This window comes from Mercenaria mercenaria, chromosome 2 (genome assembly GCF_021730395.1).
Source record: "Mercenaria mercenaria strain notata chromosome 2, MADL_Memer_1, whole genome shotgun sequence".
Lineage (NCBI taxonomy): Eukaryota > Metazoa > Mollusca > Bivalvia > Venerida > Veneridae > Mercenaria > Mercenaria mercenaria.
In genome coordinates, this window is record NC_069362.1 from 15,656,302 (window position 1) to 15,683,653 (window position 27,352).

Here is a 27,352-nt window from a genome sequence, read left to right on the forward strand (position 1 = left end):
AGCACCTTCTATGCAATAAACTCACTATGTAGTGTATTATATGTATGTCATTCAATTTTTTACTTATGTACTTTTTTACAGGTTTGTGCTTCTATGTGCTATGTATGTAAGTTTCTTTTAATTGTATAACCATGCCATTCTTAACTGCTGTCATTTAATTTATGTTTTAATATGCCAAACTTTCGCTTATCTTTCTTTTTAGCCGCTTTATTTTTTGTTAATTTCTGTTTTCTTTGTTTATCGGGAAATAGCTCATGAGCTAATGTTTTTTGTTATACTTTATCCGACGTAAAATAAAGATCTTGTATCTTGTATCTTGTACCTTATGTGTGTGTTTGTGGTGTGCACGTCTGCGTGCTGTAGGTTTCTTTTTGGGGAGGCTGCGATTTTGTTACGTGGCATTCCCTGTTTGATATTTGTCTTTGTTTTTTATGCAGAAAGAATCCGTATGACTAGGTTTTCCCGTCAGATAGGCAGCGCCTAATTTCATATTATATATAATGTAAAGCAACTTTTAACTTGCTTTACGTTCTTTGTACTTCTTTTTCAGTTTCTCGTTTTCTTTGCGGTGTTTAATTGTTTCATCTGAATCACGTAAGAGTTTGCCGATTCTTAGGCGTGCGCAGTAATAACATCCGGTTTGGCCGGCAAATTTTGGAAAAAATATGCCATTGCCAATACAGCAGGGCTTATTTCAGGTTTTATTTCCTTTAACCATCAATTTAGCATCTGTGTTACTCATTAACCTTATGTATATAGTTGTCACTCTTCCGTCGTGCCCTTAAACCTAAACCTTTTAGCGGAAACTGTTCCACACGTCCCTCAGAAAAATTCAAAATGGCGGATCATTTGATATTTTTTTTGAGGAATTTTAGAATTATAGTCAGGCACTACAGGTGATTTTCCCCTAGGCTTCTAGTAAGAGTAGTGGCCATATTGCATACACCTGAACTGAGAAATAACCAATTGAATCTGATTCTTTCCATAAGATGATCTGTCGGACGTCTAAATCTGTAGGAAGTGACTAGATAGCTATCCTGACTTCTATACCAAGCTTTTGGTCAAGTAATCACAAGCCCGTTGTGAACTCTGTTGGTTTTCTAGGCATATGGTAATGAGTTTTTAGCTCGACTATATTTTTTTTTGAGGAATTTTAGAATTATAGTCAGGCACTGCAGGTGATTTTCCCCTAGGCTTCTAGTAAGAGTAGTGGCCATATTGCATACACCTGAACTGAGAAATAACCAACTGAATCTGATTCTTTCCATAAGATGATCTGTCTGACGTCTAAATCTGTAGGAAGTGACTAGATAGCTATCCTGACTTGTATACCAAGCTTTTGGTCAAGTAATCACAAGCCCGTTGTGAACTCTGTTGGTTTTCTAGGCATATGGTAATGAGTTTTTAGCTCGACTATTCATAGAATAGTAGAGCTATTGGACTCGCCTGTGCGTCCGCGTCGGCGTCCGCGTCCCGATTTGGTTAAGTTTTTGTATGTAAGCTGGTATCTCAGCAACCACTTGTGGGAATGGATTGAAACTTCACACACTTATTCACTGTGATAAACTGACTTACATTGCACAGGTTCAATAACTCTGTTTTGCTCTTTTACAAAATTATGCCCCTTTTTTGACTTAGAAATTTTTGGTTAAGGTTTTGTATGTAAGCTGGTATCTCAGTAACCACTTGTGGGAATGGATTAAAACTTCACACACTTATTTACTGTGATAAACTGACTTACATTGCACAGGTTCCATAACTCTATTTTGCTTTTTTACAAAATTATGCCCCTTTTTCGACTTAGAATTTTTTGGTTAAGGTTTTGTATGTAAGCTGGTATCTCAGTACTCACTAATGGGAATGGATTGAAACTTCACACACTTGTTCACTGTCATGATCTGACATGCACAAAGCAGGTCCCATAACTTTATTTTGCTTTTTTACAAAATTATGCCCCTTTTTCAACTTAGGAGTTTTTGGGTTAAATTCTTATATGTAAGCTGGTATCTCAGTACCCACTAATGGGAATGGATTGAAACTTCATACACTTGTCCACTGTCATGAGCTGATAAGCACTTTGCAGGTTCCATAACCCTATTTTACTTTTTTACTAAATTATGCCCCTTTTTCGACTTTCTTATTCATTCAAGCGACAAGGCTGTTAAATAGTCGAGCGTTGCTGTCCTCCGACAGCTCTTGTTTTAATAAACATGTTATGAATTAACTAGTTGTACATCAATTTGCTGAAGGAAGAATATTTACCTTAAGAAAGTGGTATATTAACTGATAGTGAAAATTTAGGAAGTGGATATTCCTACGGTCCCGTAGGAATAGCCTCACAGGCTATTCTTACGACTCTCCCGTAAGAATAGTGAAAAGCCCGCAGATGTCTATTGCTACGGCAGTTTTGTAATAAAATACATTGTACTGAAGTCATTCAACTGTTATACATTTTCAACTATTCCAGAAATGACATGTGTCATAGATATGTTTAGAGTGGTCAGAGATTTGTACGGAGTGAAAATTTTGCATGTATATACACGAAACACAGATCAATAATTCTCTAACTAGTTTACTTGAAGGGCCAATACTTGCAAACACTTGGTTAATATTTGAAGTGTCAGCGATTTTTTTCCTTCTTTCTAAAGTACCCCTAAAAGGACCTTTTTCCAAATGAAAAATGCAATCTTTTTTCCCAGTTATCATCCAAAAATTCCCCAAATGACCAAATTAAGTTAGCATTTTGATGATTGCAGAAGGAAAACTTAGTTACATTGATATTCACCATGATTTAACCATCTAAGCAGTTTGTTTGATGCTATTTACATGGAATTGAAGGAATAAGCATTCTAAATGATGTTATTAATTAACTATAAAAATTCCCAATCTGAGTAAAAGCCCCGCTATTTTTCCCAATTGATCTGGTACCGGACCTTTTCCCAAAAGGGCAAAAAAAATCACTGAGTGTTTTCAATATTAATGACGTATGTATTTACATCTACATCAGATTCTGTACAATCTTTTTCTGATTTATTTAGAAGACAAATTTCAGTCTTTTTTTGTTTTTGTTTTTTATTTTTTGAAAATATCAGTTAAATAAATATTTTACAATACATTAAGATAAATTCCTTGTTTTAAAGTCGTTTGTTTATGTAACAAAGGAAAGCAATAAAATGTAACAAAAAGTGTCAAACTAGGTGAAATCAATAACCACCTGCGGACTTTTCATATCTTGTAAGGGAGAGCCGTAGGAATAGACACCTGCTGGTTTTTCACTATTCTTACGGGAAAGCCGTAAGAATAGCCTGCGAGACTATTCCTACGGGTAATCAACAAATTTTTCAATCAATAAATTTACAAGTTTGTGAAACTATAGGCAATCTCATGCTTTAGCACCTGTTGGAATCAGCTCTATGGAATGAATTACATTATCAACTTAACAGATTGACCTTATGAAAGTTAGTTACACAATCACATTCATTTCTTAGAGTTGATCCCATGACGCCTAAATTATTTCAAAATTTTTATTTTATTAGTCACTTTTATATACTCCTGTCTACTGGTGTAGCCTCTGGGGTGTAAAATATGAGTATTCAGTGTCAGGGCTTCGGAAATTTGCCGGTTTGTCGGTTTTGGACCGATTTTTGACTTTTCAGACCGATTCATGAAGTGAAAAAACGAAAAAAATCGGTCCCGTAAAAATGGAGAAAAGTATAAATTTCGGTCTGATATCTCAATACACGATCACCTGCCAAGCAGGAAATTGTTGGTCGCACCCTCAAATAATCAATAAACGTGTCAAACGGTCTGATTGTCACTTTGATAATCGGTCCGTAATTAGCACGTGACGCAATCAGTGCTCGCGCGGCACATCCTTTAATGTTTGCAGACAGCCGACTGCAATGTATTTAACATTTTTGACTGGTTTCCAAATATGTCTGACTGGATCTAAATCATTTCGACGGGGATCCACTTCTTTTATTTAGAATCCGACGGATGGTTTATTTCAAAAGGCTATGTTTGACCACGGTAAAAAACAAATGGTCACTGCATTTAATCAGAGAGCTATAATTGTACATTATAATGAGACATCACACGGAAAACCGATCAAAATATTTTTTATAATTACTTGATTTGAAAAAATTACAAGGTTCATTTGTTGGGGCTCCAGTTGAAACAAGTGCAGAAAATCGTCTTTGCAACCAGACTGTGCAAAAAAGAAAAAGAAAAAAAAATGGACTGGCAAACACGAATGATAAAGAAAACCGGAGTGGCGCTGTTTATCAAATCGGTCTTTTAAAAAACGTTTCAAAATGAAATTTTGTTTACATCAGAAGAGAACATATAACTTTATAAAATGTAGTTGCTTATTAAGTTCAACATAAGTGAAATGAAATATCCGTGGCCAACACGCGTGACCTTTTGGTACTATACATGCAGGAAATTCGATCTCTGCATTCATATAACGTACGCATTCGGTCCGCGGCAGAGTATTCTTTAAATACTGAGACTGTTTAGCAGAGAATATGTGTCGTGTAATTCATTTTGACTCATTGTATTTTATAGAATTCCGTCAAAGAATGAGGAAACATCACAAAGTATCTGCCGTGTATACGGTACCGGTCACGTGCGTTGGCTTTTAGACTAGTTACGCACACGGTGTCAATGCCTCGGTAATTTTATCCTTACAAGTATTTTCTCGGAAAAACATCGAAATTTAAACAAAGTAACGATCACACATAACACTGAATAACTGTCTTCATTGTATGGAAACACGCGGTGACCGGTAACTCAGTTTTAATGCATGACATGCTTATTTCTTTACTCTATCACGTTTTACAAAATATGTAATATTGGGAATGCGGTGGGTGGGGTAGCGCCGATGTCAGGATTTTCGTTTCGGACCGATTGAGTTATCAAAATTTCCGGAGCCCTGCTCAGTGTATATAAGGCAATGATGGTACACTTTGCAACATTCTTCAGGTCCATTCTTATAGACAAGTAGTCATGATATCAACTCTACGGAAATTACATTGTAACCACAACAACTTGAACTTGCACACTTGCGTTCATTGCATGAGTTGATACTAGGACACTCAAATCATTTCACATTTTTTATCTTTTCCCATTGTCTAAAACTCTTATATATACTCCTCGTTAAACCCCAGTGACTGTACTGGTCTATTAAGAGTGGACCTGGAGAATGTTGTATGTCCACCATCATTTCCTTATATCATTTAAATATACTTCTGTTTATGATAAAAAAATTGGAAATAATTTAGGCGTCACGGTATCAGCTCTATGGAATGAATGTGAGTGTGTATCTATCTTTCATAAGAAGCTGACAATGTAATTCATTCTGTAGAAATACTCTCCACAGGGTCTAATCGGGTAGATTGCCAAATTATGCTTTTCCTTAAAATCATAGCTTGATCTGAATTTGTTTATTTACATTGCATAAAAAAATTAAGGTCATAATATTTGTTTCAGTCTTTTTTGTTGACTTTGATTTTTTTTTTTTTTTTTTTTTTTTTTTTTTGATTTTTTCACAAAAACTGAAATCAACAGAAATGACTGAAATACCCACTTTGGTTTTTAACTTTTTTTCTCAAAAACTGAAGTCTACAGCAGAAATGACTGGAATTCCCAGTTGACCTTTATTTATGCATACCAGAAGTAAATGAATTAATTTCAAGCTGTGGTCTTGATGACAGCTATAATTTTAGCAGTTTTCATACAACCAGTCTGTTAATTTATAGACCGAAAAATCTATAAATTTATAAATTATCTGTAATTTTACACATAATCTGTAAATATACAACGTTCTTAGACCTGTTTAAGGGCTCAGCCATTCCTTTGTGTTATTCTATCATCTATCTAACATTTTTCAAATAGCAAAACTGAACACCACACTTTAACAATTTAAATGGTTCTCTTTTAATTTTTCACAAAGGTTTCATAGGGGTGCAATGTTGTTTTGTTTATCCTACGACAGATAATTACAGCAGTGGTCAGGAAGACACTTCTCTACCTAGAAAACCTTAATTGATTGGCTAATCACATCCTTATTAATGTGATACGCAGACCGTATTCATCTTTTTCCGTAAATTGATATATGTTGGTATTTGAACAGATTTTATTATATTTATTAAACTTACTTATCATTTTTATACGCCCGTTTGAAAAACGGGACGTATTACAGGAACGCCCCTGGCGGGCGGGCGGCGTCCAAAGACTTTGTCCGGACCATATCTTCTACATGCATGGAGGGATTTTGATGAAAGTTGGCACAATAATTCAACATCATGAGACGGAGTGTCATGCGCAAGAACCAGGTCCCTAGGTCTAAGGTCAAGGTCAGACTTAGAGGTCAAAGGTCAAATTCAAAAATGACTGTCCGGAGCATATCTTCTTCATGCATGGAGAGATTATGATGAAAGTTGGCGCAATTATTCATCATCATGAGACAGAGTGTCATGCACAAGAACCAGGTCCCTAGGTGTAAGGTCAAGGTCACACTTAGAGGTCAAAGGATACAAGAAAGAAAACTTTGTCCAGAGCATATCTTCTTCATGCATGAAGGGATTTTGATATAACTTGACACAAATGTTCACCACCACGAGGCGGAGTGTCATGCGCAAGAACCAGGTCCCTAGGGCTAAGGTCAAGGTCACACTTAGAGGTCAAAGGATACAAGAATGAAAACCTTGTCCGGAGCATTTTTTTCTTCATGCATAGAGGGATTTTGATATAACTTGGCACAAATGTTCACCACCATGAGACGGAGTGTCATGCGCAAGAACCAGGTCCCTAGGTCTAAGGTCAAGGTCACACTTAGAGGCCAAAGGTCAGATACAAGAATGACTTTGTCCAAACCATTTCTTCTTCATGCATGGAGGGATTTTGATGTAACTTGGCACAATTATACACCATCATGAGACGAAGTGTCATGTGCAGTTCCCTTCTTTAGAATTACTTCCCTTTGCTGTTACTATAAATAGCTTATATTGTAACTTTTTCATTACTAGTTGCAGGGAAAAATCGAAACCACTTTTCTGTAGTACAACATGCATGCTACATCCAATTTTGAGGTGTATTTTGACCAATCTCTACCTGGTAAAGATTTTTGAGTGGACTTACAATTTTATTTTGAATTTTTTTTTTTTTTAAGATTAACTTCCCTTAGTTGTTGGTATAAATAGCTTATATTGTAACTTTTTTATAATTGACCGTAGGGAAAAAACAAGACCACTTTTCTGTGGTACAACATAGATGTTACTTTCCAATTTTATGTATTTTAAGGTATCTCTACCTGGTAAGGAGTTTTTTTGTGGACTTAGAAAAACAAAAGTATTACAATGATTACTAAACAACCACAAAATTAAAATTCCGTTTGCAAATACAGGTGCTAGAGTAAAGAAATTTGCTGTGACGGGCATATATTGTGACATTCCGGCACTCTTGTTTAGATATATCAATATTCTACTAAATACACCGAGTGAAATGTAGCTTTAAAAGCTCTATTTGGTGCCGTACGTTGCTAAAATTTATACAGCATATATGTTAGTGTTTTCTGCAGGCCTTTTTAACATTGCGCAGCGCCATGCCCCGTTTGAAGTGCTGCCAAGCTGCCCTTTAGACTGCCCTTTTTGCACCATGTGCCCTTTTATTCTATCAGGCTTGTTTATTTATCTTGACAAGTGTCCTTTCAAAACCAGCCTGGATAGACCATGTCCACGGGACATGTTCCGTGTATTGTACCATCAATTAGCGGCTTCGATCAGCAGGTCGACACGTGGGTGCATCAACCTTGAAAGACCCTGATTAAGAATTGACAGGATTATGCAATCAATTACTATTTTATGATATTTTAATTGGGAACAGTAGATGAAAATTTGTTTTTAGCACGTCGGCGGTGAAGCTACATGCAGCCTTTTTACGGAAGTGATGATTGAAACAGTCAGTTAAGCGATAAGTTGGAAGTGCACGGCCACATGCGTCATGCAAGCCGAAATTTTGAGTTATTACTCGCAATGAACCATAGGTATTCACATTTATGTTTATATTACTTAATACTGGATGATTAGATGGAAAACACAGATTCATAGTCAGTCATTGCTTCAAACTAGTGTATGTATCACAGAAACCTCCGAGCAACGAGGGAATAATAAAAATAGTGGCAGACGATCTAATCCAGCAAATTTCACAGCATGTACTTTCACGTCGCATTTCTACTTTCGTTTTCACATGCTCAAAACACTAGAAAAATAGAACTTTCCATGTCGATTTGTCGTCTAAATTTTACTGACAACGAAGAACAAGCGTACTTGACGAATGCCCTTTCAATGCCAAACGGCATGTTAAAAGTGCCCTTTTTCAAGGAAAGCACCATGCCCAGGGATAATCCTACAAGGCGATTTGAGCGATATGGTCGCTTTAAAGTCGGCCACTTCGCCAAATTATCGCCTCCGGGCGAAATCCAAATCGCCGAGTTTTTCAGCGAGTTATTATCTTGTTTACTTCAAGTTGTAAAACTTGATGCATATTCTAGATTAAATTATCGATAAATCCATAGTCAACCCCCCCTACTCGCCTGTCAAACTTCAGCCAATCGTAGCGTTAATATCCCACAGTGTTTAATCAATAATATTGTAAGCCGCCGCCATTTTGAAAATTTTCAATGGGCGTGCAAAAAGCCGATAAACTTAACGAGAGCATGATCTTATGCAACAATTGTGTATTATTCTTTCATTTTATTAAAGATTACTTCAAAAATTATTTCAATTACCATGATTATGGTCAATTTCTGTAAATGAATTGCTCGGGTACTGTGGATAAAAAATGATTTCGCAGACGTCAGAACTGCCGTACAAAATATTGTAAAAAGATCGTCATTATCTACGAGTTTGATATTATTTTCGAAAAAACTTAAATGTATACCGGTAAATCTGAACAAGTTGATGCAAAAATCGGGCATTATAAAAGCACGAGAATCGAAACATGAATGAAAATGTTCACGGCGTTTTGATCGTGCACCTGTTAAATTAATGAGTTTCGGACATGTAAATTTCGGATAAAAATTTAAAGGCGACTTTTTCATAGCAAAGTTTATACTTTATTTAGAAATTCATGAAAATGATAATGCAAGAATCAATTTCCTTAAATAATTACTGTGCCAATTTTTCTCCTTAAATTCCTCAACTTCTCCCTAAATTCTGTGGAGGGAGAAGTCACTTCTCCCTAAAATTTTGACCTAGGATGATCCCTGCCATGCCCCTTTTAGGGTCTGCAGGAAACACTATATGTTCATAAAACAGGTATATATCAAAAGCTGGAAGAGTTGTCATATAGCCAGGTTTGTGTTGATGTGGCTCTTGACCTGAAAAAAATAAACAATTGAAAGTCACTCAATGCTCTTTAATTTCTTGCCAACTTTCTGTTCTGATATTCTGAAACAGTGTGTCCAAGGGAATTTTTGTTTAATCACAGAAGCGAAAAACATGTTTACTATAAATCTGAAATAGTGAATACAGTTACTTGATGCATTTGAAAAGACAAAAATGTTTATAGATTATTGTAACAAAATTATAAATGCTTATATTGTTGCAGGCTGCAGCAGAACCAATGCAGGTTGATGCTGCCCCTGAGGAGAATGATAACATTGAAGATGTTCAGTATATTGTGGAAGCTACAACACTGGTAACAACATTTTAGCTAGTCTCTTTTTATTTGAAATCTCAACATGGTATTGACTTCACTTGATTGATGGCACCAGCGATTCTTTTCCTTCTTTATAAAGTACCCCTAAAAGGACCTTTTCCCAATTGAAAAATGCAATCTTTTTTCCCAATTATCATCCAAAAATTCCCCAAATGACCAAATTGTTTGCATTTTGATGATTGCAGAAGGAAAACAGTTACATTGACATTCACCATGATTTAACCATTTAAACACTTTGATGCTATCTACATGGAATAAAAGGAAGTTCTCTAAATTAATTATGTTATTAATTAACTATAAAAATTCCCAATCTTAGTAAAAAAACCTGCTATTTTTCCCAATTTATCTGGTACCGGACCTTTTCCCAAAATGGCAAAAAAAATCACTGGGCACAGGGATTTTTTTCTGTTGATTTTACAGTCATTAGGGTTATGCTCCAAACTTAAAATAGTATCTTTTACAAAATTCCGTTGTACTAATCTATACAGCAAAATTTGGTAGAAAGTCTGATAATTTTCTACAAATTGAAACAAAGATCATCAGAAATATGTTTAATGTAATTTGAATTTCAAGTTAGAATTTTTTTAATCTAGTAAGTTGATGAATTATCATGTTAAATGTTTCTTACCTTTAGTTATTTCTTACCATAATTGCTGTTCAGTTTCATTTTGAATGAATAATTTCTATATCTGTATAATTCGTGAAAAATGTAATTTTCTTCTAGCATTAAAATGTTGTTGCATCTATTATTTTAAATGAACATGCAATGAAAATCGTGAATTCATAACAGCAGAATATATTTTAGGACTTGGAACAGTATGCAAGTCAGTATACAGGACTGGCCAAGCTGAACAGGCTACGCTTTATAGCCGACCATTGTCCACCATTGAAGCTAGATGCATTGAGAATGGCACTTTCCTATGTGATGACCACTTATAATACAAATATGTACCAGCAGATCTACAGAAAACTACAGGAGGCTGTATCAGCGTAAGTTAAAAAATAGCTTTCGGTTCAAAATGAAGTTCTTAAATAATAAAATAACTTTTGTTTGAAAATGTGCTAGTTGGGTAAATCATCTGGTGTGAAACTTATTTTTTCTCCATATTTAATGTTGGAATGTTGTCCATTACTGGCCGAGAACGTCAGAATCCAGGAACATTGGTTTAGTTTACTGACTGTCATACTATTAACCTTTAGCCTGCTAAATTTCTAAAACGGACTGGTCTATCTTTCAATTTGGGCAATACCACTTATTATTCAAAGGGGTGTTCAATAAAAATTTACTACTGAATAGCGAACAGTGCAGACCAAGATCAGCCTGCACAGACTATTGTAAAGGCAGGATTACTTGCCACCAGCAGGCTAAAGGTTAAAAAATGCCTTAAACCCAGTCAAACAAACTCTCAGAAATGTTAAAGGGAAAGGCAAATGTTGTTTTGATGTTAGTTCCATCTGCTGGTATTTCTTTGAACATTTAAAGAAGTGAAAGAATTTTTAAAATCGATCTAAAAATGAGAAAGTTATGAGCATTTAAATATTTGATCAAATTGGCGGCCATTTTGTTCCATGCAAGAAAACAAATGGCGGATTTATAAATTTCTAGACACATATTTGAATTGTATTTACATTTCTGTAAAATAATTTCTCTACTTTTTAGCCCCCGGCATCTACTGATGCGGGAGGCATATAGTGATTTCCTGTCCATTAGTCCGTCCGTACGAGGTTAACCAAATGGGACTGTTTCATCTAGCATCAATACCCCTAACTAGAATGACTTGATACTAATGCAGATGTAACCTGTGACAATTCCTCATCTTCAGACATCACCTGACCTCAGTTTGACCTTGACCTTGAACTTGACCTCGTTTTGGACTTAGGTTGCTTTGTATCGACAAGGATGCCAACGGGGGCATCAAGCGTTTAACACACAAAATGTCTGCCTCCATGATCAGCAGTTTCTTAAATTTCAAACTGCCATATCTTTTTCAATGATGGTCCAATTTTAAAAATTCTTTCACTGTTATGAATGGCTTGAGTATGGCTTTCATATGAAATTAACTTATGTCAGGCTTTCCTTGTCCTTCAACATTTGCATGTTCACATACGATATTGCCAAATCACTTTCTCCTCTATGCTTAATAATTTTTTTTAAATGAAAACGATTCTATACATGCAGCTATTGAAAATGTTAGCAGAAATAAGTCTGTCTATACAACACCTCAATGGGCAGCAACTATCAGAATGGCACGTCACACAGGAAAGCCATACCAAGTCAAGGAAATAGACACAATGGACTTTCTGGACTTTAAAACCTTTTCTCAGTCCGTGAAAAACCTGGAGTATGATACTGAAGGCAATAAAATTAAATGGTTGAAGATTAAAATTATTTCGTTTGACAAAAAAGATCCAGAGATGGTCGCCCTGACGTATCAAGATTTTTCGAAAGTGAATACTTTGCTATTATCACCTCTTACAGTTACTTAATTTTATTTGCAAACAAGACTATCTTGGGCCATTTCCTGACAGGTCTGTCTTGACATTATAATATTGCAAAATAAGTCCGTCTTGAGATGGACTTATTTTGCACTGAAAATTACAGTGCAAAATCAGACCAGTTATCAAAAGCAATATTTAAATATTTTTTACAATAAAAACAAACACTGCACTGTAAATCTTAATATATTTGTAGCAAATACCTGAAGTTTCATAGATATATACGCATTTATTGTGAAATTAAACAGTTTTTTAGCTCTCCTGAAAAATTGTAAAAATCTGAGTTGGACTTGCTTTGCGCTAAGCCCTCGATATATTGGTCGGGCATACTCATACTAAGTTAATTTCTTTTTGTGAGCTATCCCTTGGAACTACATGTTGTTTAGCTGGAGTGTGACCTGATATTTGTAGTCTGCAATACTTGTAACTCAACTTGGCAAGGAAAAAAACACCCTGTAGTAGTTCTCATTAGTGAATGAGGCAGTTTCAATGATTGAGCGATGTTGACAGTAAATTTGGAGCAGTGTTTTATTCCCAGCCTTCTGGATAATGAATTCTTTATCTTTGAAGTCAGTTGTCTCGCAAGGTTATTGTTGTTGATGGAATATTAATTACTTACTCTTGGTGGACCTACAACGATGGTTTCTTACTTTCAGAATTGTCTTGAAAGGTGAGATCTAATGGAAGTGACATACTGCTCATAATAGTATGATAGACATACAGAAAAAAACGACCATCTGATACACATTAACAATGTCTTCCATTAATAAAACTTGGCAATTTTATGTTACTACAGAGCCTCATTTTCTTTACAGAAATTCCAGTTTACCAGATGCAGTTGCAGGAGCAATACACAATGTGACTCCACTAGATGCCCAATGGATCGAAACTACAGCAAAAAAAGCAGCTCTCAAGCTTGAGAAACTAGACACAGACTTGAAAAACTACAAAAGCAATTCCATTAAAGAAAGCATTAGGTAAGACAAGGTTTCACACAGATCTCAAAATGTCCTTGAAATTGATTTGTCTTGAAAGCTCCTTGAAAATGACTAAATCCTGAAGAAGCCTGAAAAAGTACTTGAATTTTAGGGAAAAACTGCTGAAATTTCACCCAAAACTCCTTGAAAAATGTTCCATATGTATCTTGGTTAGTAGAAAGAATAGGTTTTAAAAAAAGAGCGAATATGCCTGATTATTGCCGTAGTATAAGGTCACTGGGCCAGTAGCAGTGATATATGTAAAAGTCTGTTACTGCATTACTTAAGTTACTAGTATATTTCTACTATGTTTTTGGAAATAGCTGATAAAAGTTGTTTGGACTAAGGTTTCAAGACAGGGTTTCTCGCAAAAGTAAAAATGTTCTTATAAAGTTTTTGAAAAGTATTTGAATTTGACTCGGATGTTCTGTTTGGAACTTTGTAAAACTAGGGTAGTGGAAAATCTTTTGTCATTTCGAGGGGCTGTGTGGTAAAGGTCACTGCCTTTGAATCACTTGCCTGTCTTCAAACTGGGTTCGAAACCTTGCTTCATGTATGTAGTTAATGTGAGGAAGCCATCCTGCTGGCTTACAGATTTTCGGTGACTCTACCAAAGTGCATATTGTTGCAAGACACAATATGCTGAGGGGCACCTGGGGTCTTCCTCCACTCAAAAGCTATAGATAAAGATGTGGCCTTCAAGGCTTGTATTTGTTGGTGTGGCTGTTAACCCAACAAAATAAACAAATATCATTCTGTTAAATTTCTGTAAGTAATATTTTTAAACATAGAAAATAGCAACTGTTTTTCATCAGTTTCTTTAGCACTGTTGAGATTCATTCTGCAAAATCCAAAATTATTTTGTAGCTGTGAAAGTCTTAGAAGCTGAAAATGGATGTTTTACAATACAAATAATGGTTTATTTCAGACGCGGCCATGATGATTTAGGAGACCACTATTTAGACTGTGGAGATCTGAGTAATGCATTGAAGTGCTATTCTAGGGCAAGAGACTATTGTACTAGCCCTAAACATGTTGTAAATATGTGTTTAAATGTCATAAAGGTATGTACTAAGCCTTAGTGTGTTGTAAATATACAGTCAAACATTGTTTGCTCGAACTCCAATAATTCAAACACTGCCCTTTGTATGAAGTCATCATCAGGTCCCAGCAATATCCCCTGTATAACATAAATTGTTTGATGATTTTGCTGGTCCAGTCAAGTTTCAAATGAACAGATGACTTTGTCTAAACGTCATGCTTGATCATTAATCAATAATGTAATAGATATGATGGTGCTGCCCCAGATCTTACCTTCCACCTGAAGTGCTGCCTCTCCAGAAGGAATGCTACTGTGGAGAGTTGAATGTGTTTGTTGCACGAGACAGGTTAATCTGAATGGAAAAATGATGTCTATGTAGGGAGGTTTTGCCTTAAGGGCTAGTTGTTAACGGAGGTTATCGTAAGTCTATGAAATACATGTTTAAAGGCATTTAAGAGGGTTACTGTGCTCAGTCAGAGAAGGTATAGTGGCATATAGTTCTGCCCATACTAGTCCATGCATCTTAAAAAATGTTCTGTCAAACTACTTTATTGTCAGATGGAGTTGATGCTGAGTGGTTATGATTTCGCAGGATGTGTAGATACAAGTTTTGAAAAACAACACAGTAGATTATCAGAAGGATATCAGATCATTTGAAAAGTGTATACTGTATAGGATATTGTTTATGTTAAACTTTGAAAGTCTTTAGCTGTGCCTAGTGGCATTGTAAATATTAAGATTTGCAGTATTAATATTCTTTTAAACTTACCGGTAACATGGAAGCTTCAGGTCAAATTTTATGGCTGTAGAGGACAACTGTAAGCTTCCGTAGCTTTCTGTCCGATTATTTTGTAAGTTGAATTAAAGTATGTATAACTAAACTAATTATATGGCAGTAGATATTTGTGTAGTTGATACACAAACATTTTGTTTAAAATAATACATATTAATTTATTAGGTAGTAAAGAAAATATTGACTACCTTGTTGCATTGTTGGTGTCTTATATCTTAGATGGTCTTATTTTAGGTTAGTGTGTACCTACAGAATTGGTCACATGTACAGAGTTATGTAAATAAAGCAGAAAGCACTCCAGAAGTTACAGAGGTAAAATTTTGTTATTTTACATGCATAATAATTTTTCATCTTAAGTTTTTCAATGTAGTAAATTAATAAGGAGCTCAGCAACATTGGAACCTGAGTAGTTAAGTTATTGATTGCATTACTTTCTGCTTACTGCTCTGGTTCAACCTTTGCAATGAGTCAGATTTTATCAAGAATACAAGATAAATTGTCATGCAGAATGATGGTAGTTATACCCAAGTGTCTGTCTATGCCTTAATTATGCTTAAATAGGTTTAGTATCTTCTTTGCTAATAAGCCCAAGCTAATGTGGCTGTGACCAGCAGAAAAAGAAAATACTTGCTAACTTAAGTATCACTTGATTTCACGTTTTATTCCTCACAAACATAGTCAAAACTTAAAAAATACTGATGTTCTTATATAACTAGCTTTCATATTTACCAAGTACATAGCATTTAGATATCATATGCATACAAATTCACATATAACAATTTACAAATTTACATATAACAAATTTTGTTTGGCCTGTCTTCCTAGACCATATAGTTACTACATGTGGACTGAAGTTGTGGAATGGATTAAAAGCCGAGTATGTCAACTGTTAAATGGATTCGAATAAATGAAATGCCCAGTCCTTGTACTGTATATGTACCTTTTATTCAAACCAACCCAATTGTAGAAATTGTATTTTGAATTTTGACTTGAGGAGACTTTATCTTTAGTGCTATATACTCGGTTCATAATGAGTGCAATCGAAATAAGGCACTGTATTTTATTTTTACAGCATGGTAAAGATGGTGGACAGTCCGTGTTAACCAAGTTACGATGTGCTGCAGGACTTGCAGATCTTGCAACTAAAAAATACAAATCAGCTGCCAAATATTTCCTTCTAGCTAGTTTTGATCACTGTGATTTTCCAGAGGTATGTGGTAGATGTAAAAAAAAAAAAGAAATTACAGTATATTTACACAGTTTGTTTTTTATGCCCTGAAGTGACGGCATATATATATGGTAATAACACCGTCTGTTAATTAGTCTGGCTGTCCGTCTGAAGCACTTAATATCTGTAATATATGTTACAGGTGAGGAACTTAAATCCTAACCCACAGGCAAGAGCACATCTAGGGCATTGTTTGCTTTTTTAGTGACATCTCTTGTTCTTACCCATTTCACTTCCTGTTTATGAGTTGCAAAACTTATGCCTTAAAAGAGTTTGTTTTTATTTTGTGTACAAGATGCAAGTCGCTAACATAGTCGAAAGGCTAACAGTCGCCTTTCGGTTATGCAGTTTTGATGTTTCTAACATTACATTTGCAGTCCCGAATTGATTAACCACATAGTAAATTTACACCATACTGCTATTTCCAAATGATTTTTAATTGAAAGCTTGTATGGCATATACTGCATTTCCTAAAAAACTGTTACCTTCCAGTTGTTGTCACCTCATGATGTGGCCACATATGGTGCCTTGTGTGCCTTGGCTTCTTTTGACAGACAGGAGCTACAAAAAAATGTCATATCTAGCAGGTAAATTATATAATTCATACAAAAAACACCATGTACAGCAGGTAAATTATGTAAATAAAACTGAAATTTTATTCCTTAGACCCTTCAAAGGTTTGTTTCTTTTGTCAGTGGGTCTACCTTAAACTGACAGAAAAAATTAATTTAGCAACTTATGTAATGTATACAGATAAAATTCATATCGGGAAGGTGAATTAAACAGACAGTTAAAATACCTTATCTAACTGATCACATAAAAAAAAAGAATAACAGACCTGATACGTCATATCTAGAAAGTAAATTATGTTGTACAGAAAAAAATCGTATCTAGTAGGAAAATTGTGTTATGCAGACTTTCCATGTGTTGTAAGAGTAATAGTTCAACCATTGTTGCATGATATCAAGCTAACCTGCTGTCATGGTTGAAATTATTTAAAGACAAGTGCTTGAAAAATACTAACAAAAATGCATACAATGCTTTTGTTCTCATGAGAAAAAGTACATTTTGATAGGTTTTTAAGAATATATATGTTCCCCTTCTGATGATGATGAGGGGTGTATTCCCTGTATCCATCACTCAGTCTGCCTGTGTGTCTGTAGATAACCTTTGTCCTTTTCAGGTTTTATTCACTGTAAACTTTTCAAATAGATGTTAGTATTTTATATGTGTATTTGTTTCATTTTCAGTTCTTTCAAGTTGTTTTTGGAGCTTGAACCCCAACTTCGTGATATTATCCACAAATTTTATGAATCCAATTATGCATCCTGTCTAAAATTACTAGATGAATTAAAGGTTTGTTAATTTTTCTTTTTCACTTTTTTAAATTTTAAATTTTTACTTACAATTGATATTTATTTCAAGAGCTAGGTTTTAATAAGACATAGTATTTTGTAACAGTTGATGTGCAAGCCATTTCCTTGTATTATTATGATATTCAGATAAAAGTTCTTATGCACTTTGTTAATCTCAGTATGATTTATGAAAATTATAATAGGAAGTACATTGATATTTTAGGCTTTTTTTTTTTTTAGGAAATTGACAATGCTTTATTTCTGTTTACAGGACACTTTATACTTAGATATGTACCTAGTTCCACATGTAAATACCTTGTACTCACAAATAAGAAACCGAGCTTTATGTCAGGTATGTATTTTCTATATTTCAGCATTTTCATTTTTAAAGATGTAACTCAGCCAGATCAGAATTATGGCCCTTGACTTAGTCAAAAATATGCATAAACAAGCATGCAAGTTGTGTCTCGGGGGCCTCCGAGGCCAAGTGGTTAAGCTCCCTGACTTTGAATCACTTGCCCCTCACTGATGTGGGTTCGAGCCTCACTCAGGGTGTTGAATTCTTCATGCGAGGAAGCTATCCAGCTGGCTTACGGAAGGTTGTTGGTTCTACCCAGTTGCCCGCTTGTGATGAAATAATGCACAGAGGGGCACCTGGGGCTTTCCTCCCCCATCAAAGCTGGAAAGTCTCCATACGATCTATAAATGTGTCAGTGTGATGTTAAACCCAACAAAACAAACTCGCATATCTTAAAAAGTATTTGACCTAGGGTCAAGAAACATCATAGGAATATTTTTCAGGGTGTGAAGTTGTGCACCTTGGATTTTGTTCTGGATTTCTTTCAGTCAGACTAGAGTTGTGGCCCTTGATTGTTAAAAATATGCATAAATGGGATACATGTTTGTGTCGCATGTACCTCAAAAAGAATATTACTTAGTGTCTTAAAACATTGGGGTTTATGAAGTTGCCTCAAGGTCTTCTGTTTTGGATTTCACTCAACTAGACTGGAGTAATGATCATTGACTTTAATAGTGAAAAATACACATGAAGTACTTTAAAGTTTGTGTTGCATCTGTTTAGTCAAAAAATGAATTACTCAAATTTGAAGAAATTGATCATGTCTGCCCTCTATTTTGAATAGTTCTAATCCAGTCCAATATTGCCCAAACTTAGAATATTTATTATATGCATAATAGCATGGCCACACTAATTTTAGATGTCCAACCTGATAGTCCAAGCCACTGCCATGTTTTGAGTTACTTAAATTTGCATAGATAGATTGAAGCTAATCTTAAACTTCAGCAGTTGTTTGATCACTTAACTTAGAATGTTTACAGGCATAATACTTCAGCCAAGTTCATTTACCATATATGTTGTCCAGATATCATTGAATTACTCAAAATTGTTAAATTGACAGTGTCCGCTCTATAGCTCAAGTACTTGTTATCCAGTGTTCACCAAAGCTGGTCAGAATGTTTAAAGGGCATAACATCAAGGCCATATTCAATAACCAACTTAAAAAGTTCTAGTCAGTTTTGAGTTGTGGCCCGTGAATTACATTAAATTGTGCAAATTGACAATGTCTCCTAATTAACTTACATTTTGTTGTATGATAGCCATGGGGTGATTTATTATTTACAGTACTTTAGTCCATACTTGTCAGCTGATATGTCAAAGATGGCTACGGCATTCAACACCACTGTTTTAGATCTAGAAGATGAACTCATGCAGCTAATTTTAGACGGCCAAATCAATGCTAGAATAGATTCCCATAGCAAGGTTTGTAAAATATTTTAAAGCAAAAAAATATAGTAACAATTTATTTGAATTGGACACAAACTTCTTCTTTCCAGTCTGTATTTACTGTATATTTTTGTTGAGCCCGCATAACTTTGAGTGACATGCATGGAGCAATCTTGTTTATATTTGGCATGAATGTTAACTTCAGTAATACGGAGTGATATGCGCAAACCCCAGGTTCCCATCTCAAAGGTCAAGGTCGCAGTTGGAGGTCAAATGTCATGTAAGATCTTGTCATAACTTTGACATGTATTGAGGAGTCTTGTTTATATTTGGCATGAATGTTTAACTCAATGAGACTGCATGCCTTGTGCAAACCCCAGGCTCCTGTCTCAAAGATCAAGGTCATAGTTAGGGTCATAGGGTGGGCTCGACAGATTTGCCATGGGCATCTAGTATAATCTACTATGCATATTGTGAATAATTAATAAAACAACTCCTAGAGCTACATGAAAACCATCTATTAGTTTCTTTTACTTTAATTAACTTGTTTACGATCTTTAACCTTTAAACTGTGCTGCGTAGTACATTTTGTATATGATCAATTGTTCTATTGTTTGATGATAAAATGACTAGGTATATGATTCAGTCATTACTTGAAAAGAATTGAGTTTCTGATACACATTCCTCAACACAAAAAAATATTTTCTTGACATGTTTTAAAGTGAAAAATGTACATTTCAGATTTTATATGCAAAAGACACTGATCAACGCAGCACAACATTTGAGAAGTCATTTACAATGGGGAAGGAATACCAGAGAAGAACAAAAGCCCTTATACTAAGATCAGCTGTATTAAAAAACCAAATTAATGTTAAGGTATGTCACAATATTTATATGCAAGCTTTGGTAAACCAGACAAATGAGATGGCGCCTGTGTCTGTTGGTGTATCCATCTGTCCGTCGTATTTTGTGTCCAGAGCATAACTCAATAATCATTCAAGAGAATGATTTTAAACTTGGCATATAGATGGATGGCAATAAGACCATGTGTGAAGCACATGAACCAGTTCTGTAGGTCGAAAGTCAAGGTCACAAGCGGAGCTCAAAGGTCAAATTTGTCCCTCATATTTTTTATCCAGAATGTCACTTTTTAACTATTCAAGGTATTAACATTAAACTTGGTATATAGGTAGGTAGTGCTAAGATGACGTGCAGAGTGCATGAACCATGTCAGTATGTGATTGTCAAAGGTCAAGGTCACAGCGCTCAAATGTCAAAGTTGTCCTTAATATTTTTTGTACGGAGCATAACTTGATAACCATTTGAAGGGTTGTCCCGTTTTTGCATATAGGTTGGTGGCGATGAGACAGTGTTCAGAGCACATAATACAGCAAGATCATATTTTCACATTTTGTGTCCAGTCTCCAGAGAATAACTAAATAATCTTAAAAGTAATTACTTCTGGTTTGACAAACAGATAAGTGGGGATGAAGCGTTGTGCAGAGTGAATGAACTTGATTAGTAGGTCAGAGGTTATGGTTATAGATAACATTCTTCCCAGAAACTGCTGGCCTGTTTTCAAAATGAAAATCAACTCTCCTGAAACAGCTGACCTGACTTCCAAATAATTTCACTGAAACCCCTTTTGCTGACCCTATACTAAATCCTACAAATGGAAACTTTAAAAGTTCTTGTCAGAAACAGCTCACTTGATATACATTCACACAAACACCCCTCAGGGGATATATATATAGTGGTACCTTTCCTTTATGTATGTTGTTGAATCCTCAAAAAAATTCATTTAAGGAACAGTGGCCCAAGTTCAATAATAAGTTATCACTGAATTTTTACAAGGGTTGAATTATTGGTAATACACTTCAGTGCTATAAAATTATGTATAATTAATGAAATAAATCAAACTTTTCCTGCTCAAGTACTTTGATATGATTGCAATTTTTTTTTGAAATATCAAAATAAAATATTGTGTCTTATCTAGTTATTTGACATGCACAGAAGTCATGGTAATGATAATTGTTACACATAACGGATGTTATTAATATTAGAAATTGATATTTTTGTCACTTAACAATAACATGACTTAGTAATACACGGTGAACTTTAATCTTCAAGGATGTCACTATAGTTTTCATGGTAGATTGCTGAAAAACTAAATTGACATCATTATAATTTCATGTTTTATGCATGTGTCGAAATGTCACGAAAGATGAACTTTGAAATTTTGTGTATTTAAAAAGAAACATGGCCCAAGGAAATGATATTTACCTGTGGTATCATGACTAAATAGCTACTTCTTGATATAATCTCCAAAATATTATAAGGATGTAATAAACACGAAGGATGCTGTGACATTACTTTGCATCAGACTTGTGCTTGTTGTGACCGTAACCAAAACTTGCCTGAAGCATCTGTTTAAATTTCAGATAAGGTACCTGGGCTTTAACTTTTGAATATAATACAAGTTGAAACAAAATTGTGTATTATCTCTTATTTCAGTGTCCTCCACGAGAAGGCGGACAGGGTGGGGAAATGTCAATAGCTCCGGGAAATGCTTCATCTGCGAGAAACTGATAACATTTGGTGAACCTCAGATTGTCTTTCATGCTTTTACAAGGCTCCAAGATTCAATACATCCCAGAGCTGACAGCTCCATTCCAGATTAGCAGTAAAAAAAATGTTGAGGGATGTTTTACAGTGAAGTGAGTGGACTCTACACATAACAAGGAATAGATGAGAAATGACCAGCTTGAATGAAAACTGAAAGTAAAAGCAATAGATTGTAGTAAGGTGAAATTTGCATTGAATTGCAAGCATGTTATGACAATTTCCAGTACAAGTCGACTACATTATTATCTGCTCATTGATGTACATGACTTGTGTACAAATTTGAGTCCATTTTGATTAGAAATTTAATATGTGTTTGAAAGTCAATTACTCAGTTATTATTCAGACAATTATGAAAAGGATTCTGAGACAAATTCCCAAGTCTAATATGAGTTAATGGGACTTCCGAATTTGGAGAATACAGAATTAAAGTTTCACTTGTCTTTATCACAGGAAGTACAGCTTTATTAAAAATAGATAAGGTGTACAATTATATATAATCTGGTTAATTGTTGCCAGTTTTGCTGACTTTGTGACGTTGATTCTCAAGGATAGTAAGCATATTGTGATTGTATTAATTGCATCATGGCAAAAAGTACCTTGTGGTATTAATGAAGATTGACATTGGCTGTCATATAGTGGATAAAAAAAGCAAAATTGTTATAAATAACTGAACGTATTGTAATAATGTTCTTTTCAGTTTTCATTGATGCTCATTTTAAAGACAAAGGCATCATTTCTTACAGAGAATGCAAGTGTGTATAATGTACAGGATTTTTCTATCCTAACTTGTAAATGACAGGTTTCCAGAACAGTACTATAGGACATAACCTTACTATATATTTTCCCTTGATTTTACCTCTAGCTACAGAATCAGATAATTACATACCAGTGATTGGATTTTTCTGCAACATACATCTTTCCAATTTCACTGGTTGTCATATCTACAGATCCTGTGGTCACAAGTTGAATCCCAGGGTGAGGCGTATCTTCTCCATGTTGATTTGCTAAAAAGACATAGTGTCTGAAATCATTTGGCTCCACTTGATTTCATGTGGAGAAGAGAAGTTGGCAGTTTACTTGTGGAAGACTGGTTTGTACTGGTACAGAATTCAGGGAACCACTGGTTAGATTAACTCCCTGCCATTACCTGACCGAAGTACTGTTGAAAAAGTGGCGTTAAACTCGAAACAAACAAATTAACCCATGTTAGAACAAACAGGTTGCAGTTACATTACAAAGAAAATGAAACAATGTCCGACATTTTACTAGAAGGTACTTTTTCCCAGGTTGCAGTTTTGTGTATATATTACTACACATACACTGTATCCATAGAAAGTGTTATCACTAATGAGGTAAATGTGTGCATTTACACATTCATTGTTAAATAGAAAGGCAGTGTGTCAGTCATAATAAATCTGTTGTTGATTTTTACAATAAGATATTGCTTTTAGTATATTCCATGGGGAGTACAAAAACCATAAATTTGTGGATATAGAATTCTTTTAAGATAGTGGTATTTTCTTTACTGAACAAGAACAGTTTAACACAATATTGAGTTTAAACAGTAAGAACATACAGGTTTTTTGTTTGTTCTTTTAGTTTTTCCTTTCTGATTCTCATCTGCATTTTTTTGCAGCTTTTTGTAAAAGTGAGGTCATTCTTATTGTACCCCCCGACAACAAAGTTGTAAGGGGGGGTATACTGGTTTCAGGTTGTCTGTCTGTCTGTCCGTCTGGCCGTCTGTACGTTAGACGCAATCTTTGTGGGCTCCATCTTCCTTATCCCCTTGACAGAATTTAATGAACCTTCACACAAGTGATCAGTACCAACAGTAGTTGTGCATAGGGCATGTTAGGTTCTTTTAGAAAAAAAATTTGCCAGAGTTATGGGACTTTGTTTTGTTTGTTACTATACTTTTTTCTTTTGACACAATCTTTGTGCGCACCATCTCTCCTCATCCCATGACACATTTTAATGAAACTTCACATCAGGTGATCAGTACCCAACAGTAGTGTGCATGGGCATGTTAGGTTCTTTTAGAAAATAAAATTTGCAGAGTTATGGGTCTTTGTTTTTTTGTTACTATACTATATACAATAGGAACACAATCTGTGCGCACCATCTCTCCTCTTCCCCTTGACACAATTTAATGAAAACTTCACACAAGTGTCAGTAAACAACTGGTAGTTGTGCATGGGGAATGTTAAGTTCTTTCAGAAAAAAAAATGTTGAGAGTTATGGGACTTTGTTTTTTTTTGTTAATATACTATTATACATTGAGACACAATCTTGTGCGCACCATTCTCCTCATCCCTTGACACAATTTAATGTTTTAAGAGACTTCACACAAGTGATCAGTAACTACAGTTGTTGTACATGGGGCATGTTAGGTTCCTTTCAGCGACAATAATTGCCGAGTTATGGGACCTGTTGTTTTGTTAACATAACTAATGTACATACAGTCGGCATATGCATCTTGTGTCTGCCTAATCTACAAAACCCTTACACACAATATTAGTTAATGATACTTCACACATGTGATCAGTACCAACCCTATTTGTGCATGGTGCATGTTACATTCTTTTTAGATAAATATTTTTCATAGTTATGGGACTTTGTTTTTTGTTACTATATGTATACATCAGTCTATATACATACAGTCCACATAATTATGCAATCTTGTGTGCGCCCCCCCAAAATTGCAATGTACTGTGTCATTGGCATGCGGTGGGGTACATTCATCACCCCCCCTCTTTAGTGATAGCTCTGTTATAAAATATTTCCCATGATTGTAGTCTTGCTTATCAGTGGTTAATTTGCATGTTTGTTACAGAAAGCATTGTAGGAAATTGTGCCAGATCAAACACTTTGCAGCAGTCTGCACTATTTGGTTATAAAGAACAATAAATCATGACTGTTTACCATCTACCCTGTGGGAGCTGAAGGTCAAGCATGAAGCCCATGTGCAAAGCCTGTAATTTGTATAGCTCAGTGAATTGTGTGTCAAGGCAGTACTACAGTATTTAACTATTTAGATTTTACTCCCTTGTTAATCTGCAAGTCAGTTTGCTAGTGTGCATTGTCTAAGCTTATAATGTTAATGGAAAATGATATTGGTCCTAAAATGCTGATTTGCAAAATATGAATTATCAGTTTGTTTTAAGCTTAATATGTGCTTACTTGTTGGATTGTGTGACAGTATAGAACTTTTTTATTGTGCTTTCTTTAGCATTTAGATACCTAAATCAAATAATCTTTAAGGATAGGAAATAGTAATGATACTCAAACAAATGAAATTGTCAGAAATAATTTGCATATTTAGGTAAGAAATACACATGGCCCCAAATCTTTAGTTACAGATATATTAATCCCAAATTTATATTTGAAAATGTGAATAATTACCATATAGTATCTGTGTATTAAAACATAAAATTAACAGGTTTGTGTGTATCCAGTACTGTGTGTTAGCTTTGGAAGCACAGTTTACAGTCAAACTTTATTCACTCAAACTTGAATATTTCGAACACCAACCTTTCCTCGAATTCATCAAACTGTGACTAATAAGTCCCTAAAATAAATATAGTGAAAACCTATCTGGTGTTCAGGCATGTTGTCCCACTATTTTAATTAATTCTTCATTTTAAATCCCTATATAATCCACATTGTTTGATGGCTTGAACTACCAATAACTCAGACATATTTTGACAGTCCAGTTAAGTTCAAAATAATGAAATTTGACTCTAAATGCATTACGACAAGAAATGGAATTTTTTGAAAAAAATGTCTTCTACATGACATTCAATTCTAAATGAAACTGTGCAAGCTCAGTTTATATTTTTAGTCAAGTTAAATTCATTTGATGAGTATTTTCTACATTAAAAATTAGTATCTAAAAATAAACTTTTTTAGTGAAAGATGTGCTTTGGATCAAATGTGCTAGAATAAGTAGTGACTTCTGCTTATTATCCTGTAGTCCGAATTTATAGCAGGTTTTCCTCTTGACTGCTATTTGTAGTTGGTCATTAGATGCTGAGTATTGTTTTGACTATTTTACATTGATTCAGTGTAATGTGAGAAAGTAAAAAAAAAAGAAGATTTTTTTTGGAATGGGTGGAGGGATGTCTTTTTGCTCAGAACTTTAAAAGGTAAGTAACAAAACATAGAGTCACATACAGTAAAATTGCTTCATTTCATGTACATAAAAATAAGTGGGTTTTGCAAAAATGACTTTTTTTGGAATCATTGAATTTCTTTGTACATTTCACTCTATCTTGGTAAGCAGAAATCCATGAATTCGTATTCCAACAAGATAAACATTTTTGGCAGAACCACGAAATTTTGTACTTAAATAAATAAATAATTTGACAGTATTTTGCGTGGCCATGAATTTGTGGATATAAATATCTTTTAAAGATACAATAATATAGGAGATTTTTCCTCAGTGGGATTCATTAACCTGGATTAACACAATCACAGAATCCTCAAAAGTACGTCCCTCACAAGTATATTCAAAGTATAAGATAATTGTATTCTTTGTGGCTTTTGCCATACGAGTTAGGTATCACTGTATAATGTACAGTGTCATTGAGAGTTTTTCATTGTATACATGTTAAGCTTGTATAGTGTATATTTGATTCCTGTTGTGTTATACAGGAAAAATAAAGTGCTTAATCCAGTCACAACAAGTGGAAGATTTTTTGTGTCTATATTGTTCCAGCTGACTGGTTTATATTTTTATGAGATAAAACATTGAAATAACTATTATAACTGGAGTGTTTGTTTTTTGTTCAAAACATACTTCTACCACTAGAGATCAAAACCAGGAGTAAAGTTGTACAGGGTTGGTATTTTGGTGTTGGAACACAAGATTAACCAGTCCAGAGATCAGGGTCAAAGGTTATAGAACAGTTAAGTTTCTAGACTCAGAAATCAGTTTTTCCATTGCTCTACAGTCAAGAAAAGTTTAAAAAGAAACCTCAGATTTTTTAGCTCAACTGAAATAACTTTTAATGAACTGCTTAATGAATGTTCACCAAAGTTTCTCAGAAGCAAGGTCTAAAGGTTCCGGTCCGCATCAGTTGAATGACTTGGATCTATTTGGGCCTCTTGTTACATTAGGAGTACTGCATGCCTTCATGATATGGTAATAACACTAGGATCATTCGTTGAGGCATCGTACTGTTTAAATGGTAGATGCAAGTGTGTGTTGGACCCGTGGAAAGAGCATCATTACGTTTGTGGCAGTAGACGGCAATTGCAGTAAGGTACTACATTGTAGTATATAGACGAGTCACTCATCGTTATACTGTAAGCCTAGAGCGTTCGCAAACACTATATTTAGCGTTTTTTTTAATCGTGGACGACTACAAAGA

At 34.8% G+C, this 27,352-nt stretch overlaps 1 protein-coding gene across 1 annotated transcript; it reads left to right on the forward strand.

Moving 5' to 3' along the window:
- The first annotated feature begins 604 nt into the window (after positions 1-604).
- Positions 605-23,003, forward strand: LOC123563299 (COP9 signalosome complex subunit 1-like). Its single transcript, XM_045356019.2, has 13 exons — positions 605-698; positions 9,610-9,699; positions 10,526-10,710; positions 13,032-13,193; positions 14,122-14,257; positions 15,263-15,340; positions 16,101-16,238; positions 16,749-16,843; positions 17,507-17,612; positions 17,883-17,963; positions 19,254-19,391; positions 20,097-20,231; positions 21,870-23,003. The coding sequence occupies exons 1-13, from the start codon at positions 666-668 to the stop codon at positions 21,942-21,944; spliced, it is 1,452 nt and encodes a 483-aa protein (XP_045211954.1). The 5' UTR covers positions 605-665; the 3' UTR covers positions 21,945-23,003.
- Positions 23,004-27,352: the final 4,349 nt, after the last annotated feature.